The sequence below is a fragment of the Benincasa hispida genome, chromosome 10 (assembly GCF_009727055.1).
Source record: "Benincasa hispida cultivar B227 chromosome 10, ASM972705v1, whole genome shotgun sequence".
NCBI lineage: Eukaryota > Viridiplantae > Streptophyta > Magnoliopsida > Cucurbitales > Cucurbitaceae > Benincasa > Benincasa hispida.
This window is the reverse complement of record NC_052358.1, coordinates 14,340,793-14,350,309: the sequence shown is the minus strand read 5'-3', so window position 1 is coordinate 14,350,309 and position 9,517 is coordinate 14,340,793. Positions and strand designations below refer to the sequence as shown.

The following is a 9,517-nucleotide window of genomic DNA, read 5'->3' as shown; positions in this document are numbered from 1 at the left end:
ATGATGAGGGTAATTTTGTCATTTTTATTCCACCTTTGAATTAATGATTTGGCTCAATCACAATCATATTGTTTTTGAAAAATTAGATAAGTAAACACCAACAATTCCAATCACACTGGTTTACAATTGAGGCCCACATTGATGGTCCAATTGGAATCAACCCAAGTTACACAATTTTTCATTCCCCCATATAAACATTAATTTTCATTACGATAAATGTGGCCCTAATTCTTTTACAATTAAGGTCCAATGTCATTGACAAATAAGACCATTACACTTTAACTAATATTTTGATTATATGTTCATAAACATGACCTAAAGAACGACAAAGAGTGTATTTGAGGCAAGAACTATCTAAGACTATAATAACCATATTTTGTTACGGTAAATACTATTTTGTATTTTCTAATTAGTTATAGTTAACACTATTTCAAAATTTTTATTTGCTATAGTATTTACTATTTACTATTTTACATTCATCATTTTTTAATTTTTTGTTACAATGTTTACTATTAACTTCTCAAATTAAAATAGTTTACACTTTAAATACATATAATTATAATTCAAACTAAAATAATATACCCTTCTAAATATAAATTATTATAATTCAACCATAATTAAGTAGGACTAAATAACCAACTTCTTGCCCAAATGTTCAAAAGGAATCGGGGGAAAAAAAAAAAAACAATGAAGAAAAAAGAAAGGAATCAGGGCGGAACGGCGACGGTCCCCGTCTAGCTAAGGGAGATTCCCTCTCCCATTCTGCGCTTTAACGGAGATTCTCTCCGGCCTGATTCCCGCGGGCCTGTCCCTGCGAGCAAGAAGAACATCGTTGCTTGCTTCTCTTCTATTGAAGAAAATCATCGAGCAGGTGATTTGCAGTGCGCCTCCCAGATGGAGAAGGCAGTGGATGTACCACGCTCCCCGTTCAAGATCCTGATCGCATGTCCTTCTGGTCTTCCTCCATCACAGGTCCTCTATTTTCCGCTCTCTTTTATCCGAATCTACGCATTGCCTGTTTCTGATTCATGTGCATATTCCTAATCGAATATCTGATTCATATCTGCAAATTTTCGATCGATAGGTTTCTATAGCTTTCAGCGAGAGTTACGATAGAATTCCGCATCCCGATTCAAGCTTGGAGGATTCTATTTCCGAGGTGAGACTGTGAGACGTAGAATTTAAATGTTTTTGTGCTGTAGCTTTAGAAACTTCGTTTTTGTCCAATGCTGGGGAGTGGACTTATTTACAAGGTTGCTGAAATGGTTAAATCCAATCAATCTTGATTTTGGTAGCATTTATGTTGTCTGTACGAGTCCTTCACATATTCTGGAACGCCACATTCGTCATGTTGATTAGAAGTTGTTAGTCTCGTAGGCAAGTGAATTCGGTTCTTTCCGAAATCCTGGTTTATATTTCCTGTTTAAGGCTCAAAACAAAGTCTATATTTGCTCAAATCTTTGGAAATCTCTTGTTCTGCAGAACTACGACGTAGATATGGTTTTGATCCCTAATTTTGTTTAAATCTTTTTGCTCATAGATTTGGAATCAACGGCTTCAGACGAACTCATTTTTATTCAATGGAAAGAAGTTCAGAGTATGCTTGTTTATTTTGATTTAAGCTTATCTGCATTATTTCGTTTGTGCTCTAACCATCTTGTTTGATTTGTTTCTGAAAAGTAGATAGATTACATAATTCATGTAATATCTTTGCTTTGGAAGTTGTGAACACAGAATCAAATTTTTAATAGTTATTTGGAAACAGAATCGAAAGACCGAGTAAAAACTTGTCTCAATCGTGTTTGATAGTAGTTTGCATCTGAAGTTTATCATTATTTTATTCTTTCTTCAACATTTTATCTCCTCTGTTCAGGTATATTAGACTTTATTTTATTTTGTTTTGTTTTTTCGTTATAGAGTATCAACTTATATATTCTTTCTCAATGATTTTCAGTATGGAGGATTTACATTCCTTAGTGAAGGAGGTAGTATGAATGAAGATTCTCATGTACGTCTCCACTTAGGTTTGACAGATTATAGGTCTTTCTCCATCCCTGTTATGTTTATATATTCAAAAATTTTGTAGGACTTGATGAATATTAGCATTTTGAAAATTGAAATTTGTTTGGACTTCTAGCATTTCATTCTTTACCATTATCTTTCATTTTGATGTGTGATGTTCTTCACGAGTTTTGATGTCCTAGGATTTATATCCATGTGTTTCTTAGATAGGTATCCTTGAAGTTAATATACTGGAAGGAAGGGTGTGATGACTGATGTCTGTTAGGTACTAGATAATTAGTATGAGATTAGGGGTATAAGGGTAATTAGATATAGAGTTAGTTACTATAGTCAGTTACTGAATATTGTTATAAATAGAGGGAGGGTGAGTGAGTTAGGGGAGACTATTTTGGGGAGTGATTTAAGGCTTGGGTGAGAGCACTCAAGAGAGAGTTCCAAGTACCTTATACTTGGGATATCTTGTAGTTTCTTCTTTAAGTTTCAATATATTTCAGATTTTGATTCTTGTTAGGAAGTATCATAGTAATGTCCCATTGGAAAATTTCCCATTGTTAGTGTATTGGTTGTTGAACTCATGACATGCTTTTCTCTAGAAAAAGAATACTTATTTCTTTCTTTCTTTGAGAACGTAAATTTTATTTCCACATTCTAGAATATAATTTTCTTACAGATACCACAGTAGCTTCTGAAGTAGTTTAGTTCCTTGAGTGTTTGAGGATTGTGTTAGTTTCAATAATTAAAATTCCAATTTCATTACTGGTGAATTTATTTTCAAATTATATCAATCAAGAAAATTTTCAAATTTATTTCTATTGGTGGCCTGTAGAAAATGGCACAACAATAGTTAGAACATTTTGATTATTCTAGCCATTTTGTGCACTGATGATCTTCTCTCATATTCCTTTTATTAGGACTTTTGTGGGAACAAACTTAAGTCCTCTGTGGGAAAGGTTCCTTGTTCCATCAGAAGGTAATTCTCCATGATTTTAGAATTGGATGCAGGATCCAATGGTTGAACATTGCTAAGTTCTTCCTTACCTTTTTCTTTTATGAGAAAAACCACTTTCATTGATAAGAAAATGAAAGAATACAAGGACATATAAAAAAAACCAGCCCACAAAAGGAAGGAGTTGCCTCTATAAAAAGGGGATCCAACTACGTGAAATAACACATATAGAGTAGTAACAAAAAGCCTTCAAAATCAAAGCCCACAAAGAAACATGATAACAAATAAGAAACCAGATCTCACTAGGAATCCTCTTCACACCGCTAAAAACCCTACTATTCCGCTCACCCTACAGAACCCACAAAATAGCACAGACTCCTGCAAGCCAAAGAAAGTGACTCTTCTGCTCACGGGGTGGGTTGAGAAGGGGCTCCTCAATTTTCGTACCAATGTCTTTGTGCTAAGCAACAATGATGCCAATTGTCAGAAAAAGAATCCCAAACAGAGTTGATGTAGCCTAAGTAGCCTTAAGGAGTAATCCTCCAAAAATCAAGATTGCGAATCTTTTATTAGAATGATAATGTGTTTCATACAAGAGGGGAATGTTTCTATTTGTAGAGTTTTATTACAAGGGGGGTAAAAAGGGAATTAACCTATAATATTGCCTAATTACCCAATTAACCCCTATCCTTCTTACATCATTCTACCCCTCCAAAAAGAAAACTCGACCTTGAGTTTTAAAAAGAAAAAATGAAACAATCAAGAAATAAAATAAACTCGTTCAATGGCATATGGCCAAATCAACTTCCTACCTTTTGAACAAAATTATTCTGATTGAAGAAGTAAATCTGAGACAAAAAATCCAATATTGCCACCAAAAAATGAACTTCTCCATCAGCCATAAATCCAAAAAAAAGAAATTTCCATCAAGCTCATTCAAAACTGTAATCCTAGGACCATTCACAAAAGAATTAGCTTTTGAAGAGAACCCTTCAAAAATCACATTTTCTTCATCTTTTACGTCAAGTTCTTTGACGTTGTGATAAAGGATTTTAAATGCAATCGATATGTCGTTCTCGGTCGATTTTTTTGATTTCCGCCTCAATATTTAAAGTTTCTATGTTCGATACCTCTTTTCCATCTTCTTTGTTGGATTTTTCTTCTTCTCTCGAGACTACTTCTGAATCAACACTCTCAAATTCTTCCTTTTTATCTTCAACTTCGTTCATGTGATTTTTGCCCCAATCACCTCCGTCAACTACATAGGTCTCAACAAGAATTTTCTTGAATTTATCTTCACAATTTTCTATTTGAAAATTTTCAATCGTGATTCCTTTTAATGATGTAAGAAGAATAGGGGTTAATTGGGTAATTAGGCAATATTCAAGTCTAATTCCCTTTTTTGATATTGTTGCCTTCTTATTCCGTCCCAGACTGTCTTAGAAACATCATCGAAATCACTAGAATCACTAGAATCAAATTTAGCATGGGGCTGCGTAGAACTTACTAAATAAAGAACCTCACTTTCCTAGGAATCTTAATCCTCCAAAGCGTAGAAAAAACTAACGTCCCCAAGGGGGAAGGATCAATCAAATTTCGAAAGACTTGCATGAGAACTCCTCTAAAGGATCAGTATTCTGTATCCTCACATCTCTTCTCCCACGCCTAGAAGCGTGACCCTCGAGTAAAGAAAGAAGATTAGCCACCTCCGTTGCTTCCATAAGTTCTTCCATACTATTTATGCAATATGCTTCTACGTAAATTAGCATAACTTATAACCCTGTTCACTAATTGGAACACTTAATGCTAGAAAAAGAGAATGCATATCCTCTGGAAGTTAATTCGCAAACCCATTGAAATTGTATGGATTATTTGCAACTATTTTGCGTTCCAAATTGCTTTCCTGCAGATGACTCAATCTCTTGTCAACACTCCTCAAGTCCTCTGGGTAATGGTGCTATTGTGGAGACTTCAGATGGGAAAATAGTTTTGTTGCAGAGGAGTAATAATGTCAGTGAGTTTCCAGGTCACTTTGTATTTCCAGGAGGTCATCCAGAGGTATGCCCTATGTAATTTCAGTGTTTGTGTTCCATTATCATTTCTGTAGTTTCAATTTTTTAGAGGGCAATCTTTTGGCTTGTTTATAGTCCCGACTCCTGACGTACGAATTTGCGCATTATCCTCGGGCAATCCTATCACTGGGCTTCATTATCTTGTCCACTTTTTGGTTTACACAACACAAAATATCCAATTAGTCAAAGCAGTATATATCTAGATTATTGCCTTGAAAGTCTTTGCATTGCCGGCCTATCTGCTTTCCATAAGAAAAAATGTCTAATATCTGCAGCCGCAAGAGCTTGGAATTGAATCCCATGGCGATGTGAAAGGTTTTGCAGATTCCAACACCATCAACAGAAAGCTTTCGCAGGAGATGTTTGACAGCATTATCCGTGAAGTTGTAGAAGAAATTGGAGTACCGCCAGAATCCCTTGTATGTTAGTCACTGTCTCTCTGGTGGTGAGTGGGGTGTTTGGTGGCTTTTATCAACTATGCTATCCATGTACCTTCTTTCGATTTTATATTTTGATAAAATTATCTATTTTTATAAGAAAATCTGATAATAGGCCATTGGATTAATTTAACTTTGGAATGGTAATAACATAGTTACAAGCCCCGTCAATTTTCTATAGTTTTCATTAGCATTGTTCCAAATTTTAGTCTCTTTCTCAACTTGTGTTACCGGTTCAATTTCAAGCTTAGATGATGTATTTTGTTTGGGAGGATCCTAAGTTTTTTTTTAAAATTGTTTTTGTAGAACTAAAGTGGGAGCTACCTGTTCTGATTAATTGTTATCCAAATATATTTATGGTCATATGCTCTTCTTTAACTAATGCAGAGCGACCCAGTTTTTATTGGTATATCCCGCAGAGAATTAAATGTCAGACCAGCTGCTTTTTTCTTTATAAATTGTAGTCTGGATTCTGTCGAAATTCAGAAATTCTATACCAGTGCACAAGATGGCTACGAGTCCACTCAACTTTATACAGTTCCAATGGTTAGTATCACAAATATATATATTTTTTTCAGTGTATCCATGTCTGAAACCAAAAAGCATATGAATTATGATGATACTGCTAGGAAAGTGAATTTAATAATATTGAATTCACAAGGAATAATTACGAAATTACCGGACAGGACTTTTGCTTTCCAAAATGAAGCTAGAGATCCTAATACCGTCGACCCATCTCCACTTACTCTCTTCATACTTCTATTTCCCCTTCGTGTGTCCCTATCTCTTCATTTTTTATGACCGACACAGTTTTCACAAGGAAAAGACTCCCGTGTCCTTCCAACGCTTTTATTATTACCTGTATGGATGACCCAAGTAGCATTCTTTGAGCTTGAGTTTAATGCATTAGAGACTTACTGTTTCTTTCAATAGGGGCCACCCTGAGTTTCACACTGTTTTCAAGGTGGAAGTTTGTTAACAGCTTGGACGCCCACTTGAATTCTTTACAAATAGTTTCTTCTCATTATATTTCTTCCCACTGACCAAAACATTCAGAACCCCTTTATAATTTATTAATGGACTCAGAATCCCTTTATAATTTATTAATGGACAAACTTCCAACATTTTTTGGTTATTCTTGAAGCTCAAAATTTGAATCAAGCGGAGGGGTAAGAGTGTTGGGTTCAAGTTGGTGCCCTTGGTGAGTTATAGCTGTTGAACATGGAAGGCGGAGTGGTTCCCTGCTGTTGTAGGCTAGTCAAGTTTGAAGGCTACCTTTCCGACCGTTTCCAAAACTAGAAAAGGACCACAATATCTTTTGGTGCCTGCCTTGCTGATCACCTAGCTGATGATACACTCTTATGTCGATAATTTTATGGTTATAGTTTAAAGAAATGGCAGCCACCTTAGCTAAAAATCCATGTCCCTTTGATGTTTGCCTATTGAAGCTTTCATTAGTTGTTGAGCTCAAGTTAATTGTACTCAAAGACCATTCAAAATGGCTTCACAGGATATTCTTTGGGATAATATAAGGTTTAGTTCTTCCTTATGGGTGGGCCTATGAGGCTTTTGTAACCATCAGTTAGGTGTTATCTTTTGGACTGGAAGCCTTTTTTATACATTGGGGCTATTGTCTTGTGAGTTGTTTTTGTTTTTTTTTTTTTTTTTTTGTATGTCCCTGTTATATCCTTTCATTTTCTGAATGAAAGTTTGGTTTTCATTTGATGGTCCCTTCTTTTTTCTTTTTTTCTGAAAGAAAGTATTGATCAATGGAGGGAACATAAGTGAAGATAACTGACTAGAGGTATTCATGGGTTGAGTTACTTTTTAGATCCAACCCAATTGTTCAGGTTGTAAATTTCTTCGACCTAAATAACCTTTATTAAAAAATGAACCCAATCCAACCCAACCCTGTAATATTTGGGTTGAATTGGTTTGGATTAATCGGGTCATTTATTTAAAATTTTGTTCTAAAAAGAAGCAGAGCGTAAATATGTAAAAATCTAATTTAATTATTTTCATATATTGAATTAAGATTAACAACTCAATTTCAATTTATATAGTGAAAATTTTCTTTCTAAAATGCAAATAAACTACTTTTAAGAGTTGTTGAAGAATAAATTATTAGAAAAATATTGAAATTCAATAAAATTAAAATCAATATACTTATAAATAATTGTGTTATAAGTAATAAAAAATTATATTTAAAGTTAATAATAAATTCAAGTTGGTTCGGGTTAGTTTAGGTTATATTAGGTGAACCCATAAACTAACCCAATCCATAAAATTTTCATTTATTTGAATTCAATCTAACCCAAATGAGTTGATAACCCAACCCAAACAGAGAATCTTTGGTGGACACATGAGAGCTACTTTGAAATATTAATTACTTCTTTTCTGTCTAGTCCCTTCCTGGAAGATCCAACCATCAAGATCTGTTCCGTTGACTAAATAATACAACTTTCTTGTATTGATCTCTCCTTTTGCTACGTGCTTAATTGCACGGCTCAACTTCCCAATGTCTCCAACCGTCGCTGGTTGAGTGAGTTGTTTGCCTTTCCCCCTTAGTTCGAACCATCAGTTACACTACATTCTGATTTCTCTTGATTCTTCTATAATTGTATCACACCTTCAAAGCACTGCAATGCTCCTTTCCAAAGCTGAATCTTTAATACCCCATCATCATTCTCAACAGAGATTCCACTGATTTTATACAAATATCCACCTTCTTCGATCCTGGTATAAACCAAGAAAATACGATACCATTGAACTAATGGGGAAGATCTAAATCCTACGAAAGCACTGGAAGCTAACAATTTCCATGGGTAGCATTAATGATGCAACCATGAAGATGGTTCAATCAAGACAGTCACCTCATCAAATCTCCCACATTATTGATGCTGAATTTTACTTGATCCATCAACTTTTGGCTAGGATTAGAAATGAATGGCGCTATAATTATCAGCACAATTAAACCTTTTTTTTTACTAATTTATTTTTTAGAATTCCAGATTTATGAGTTCACCTGTTTCAGATTGATATAGAGAACGTGACGTCGAAAATGCCAGGATGCCATCATGGCGGATTTTATCTCTACAAGCTGATGCTACAAGCTGCCAATGATAATAATATAATTGGTGATTAGAAATTCTCAGCCTTCCCCATATGTCATGTGCATTATCCATATGATTAAACTCCGTGAACATGTTGGAAAGCAGTTGAAGGCAAGTTTTTGGGCTACCAGGAATCTTAAAACAGAAGATTCAACAAGAAGTAATTATGCAAACTTACTATGACATGATATAGACTTGAAAAGATGCGACTCCATCTCGTCTGAGTGGATATGTATCTCCAAAATAAAATTACCTTTCCAAAAATAGTATTACCAGCTAATGCTTTATGATAAATGTATTTGTTTTAATAAAAACATATTAAATTATGCCCTAACGTTGGGTTTTATCCCAATAGCGATGATAGGGAGATGACTTTCAAATTACTCTAGTTACTTTTCATTTGATTTCTTTATTTAGAGGAAAGTATAAATGATGCTGTGCTGCAGGGTTTGATATCACTAATAAACCTTTATATTATCTCGTTTTAATGCTTGCAGTAAAGCAACAAAGATTAATCCAAGCACACGAAGGTATGCCTAGCATCTCAAATGTCTTTCCTGGTATTAACTGCTAGATTATTTGTTACGCCTTGATTTTTTCTTAAAAAATGGGTTGAATATCACTAAGAATCTTTCTTTTGCTGCCATGTCATTTATACATTGGAAGAAATGTCAAACGATCCTTTGTTGATGTTATGATCACGTGAAATTACAATATTGTCCTTGTTTTCTTAATTTCTCTTCTTTTAACTTTCTTCACAATGTTGAGTTTTTTTTTCCTCTTCCGTTCTCACCCTCTTTTATTCTTTTGCTACGTCCTCTTCTTCTCTGATTTCTTTTCCTTTGCGCATCTTCTTCTTCTCCGGCACGACGAGTTTACATGAGCAGCTCCGATGCGACCAACTTTGGTAAACAAGAGTGAGAGCGA

General features: G+C 34.7%; 1 protein-coding gene across 6 annotated transcripts; it reads left to right on the top strand.

The window, feature by feature from the left end:
• The first annotated feature begins 648 nt into the window (after positions 1-648).
• On the top strand, positions 649-9,290 carry LOC120088177 (nudix hydrolase 9). Of its 6 annotated transcripts, XR_005484848.1 has the most exons (10): positions 650-972; positions 1,085-1,159; positions 1,541-1,597; positions 1,955-2,040; positions 2,934-2,992; positions 4,878-5,026; positions 5,316-5,459; positions 5,865-6,023; positions 8,512-8,750; positions 9,088-9,290. XR_005484848.1 is itself a non-coding variant. In XM_039045290.1 (9 exons), the coding sequence occupies exons 1-9, from the start codon at positions 895-897 to the stop codon at positions 6,631-6,633; spliced, it is 819 nt and encodes a 272-aa protein (XP_038901218.1). In that variant the 5' UTR covers positions 649-894; the 3' UTR covers positions 6,634-7,118. The 6 variants fall into 6 exon arrangements, 5 of the variants coding, with proteins under 5 accessions (XP_038901218.1, XP_038901217.1, XP_038901216.1 ...); XM_039045290.1 differs by lacking the exons at positions 8,512-8,750; positions 9,088-9,290 and adding an exon at positions 6,622-7,118 and having other exon boundaries at positions 649-972; XM_039045288.1 differs by lacking the exon at positions 9,088-9,290 and having other exon boundaries at positions 8,512-8,978.
• Positions 9,291-9,517: the final 227 nt, after the last annotated feature.

Coding starts and splice junctions, on each gene's coding strand:
- LOC120088177 (XM_039045288.1), top strand. CDS start 895: ATGGAGAAGGCAGTGGATGTACCACGCTCCCCGTTCAAGATCCTGATC. Junction 2,041..2,933: donor TTAGGTTTGACAGATTATAG/GTCTTTCTCCAT, acceptor TCCTTTTATTAG/GACTTTTGTGGGAACAAACT. Junction 5,460..5,864: donor GAGTACCGCCAGAATCCCTT/GTATGTTAGTCA, acceptor TAACTAATGCAG/AGCGACCCAGTTTTTATTGG.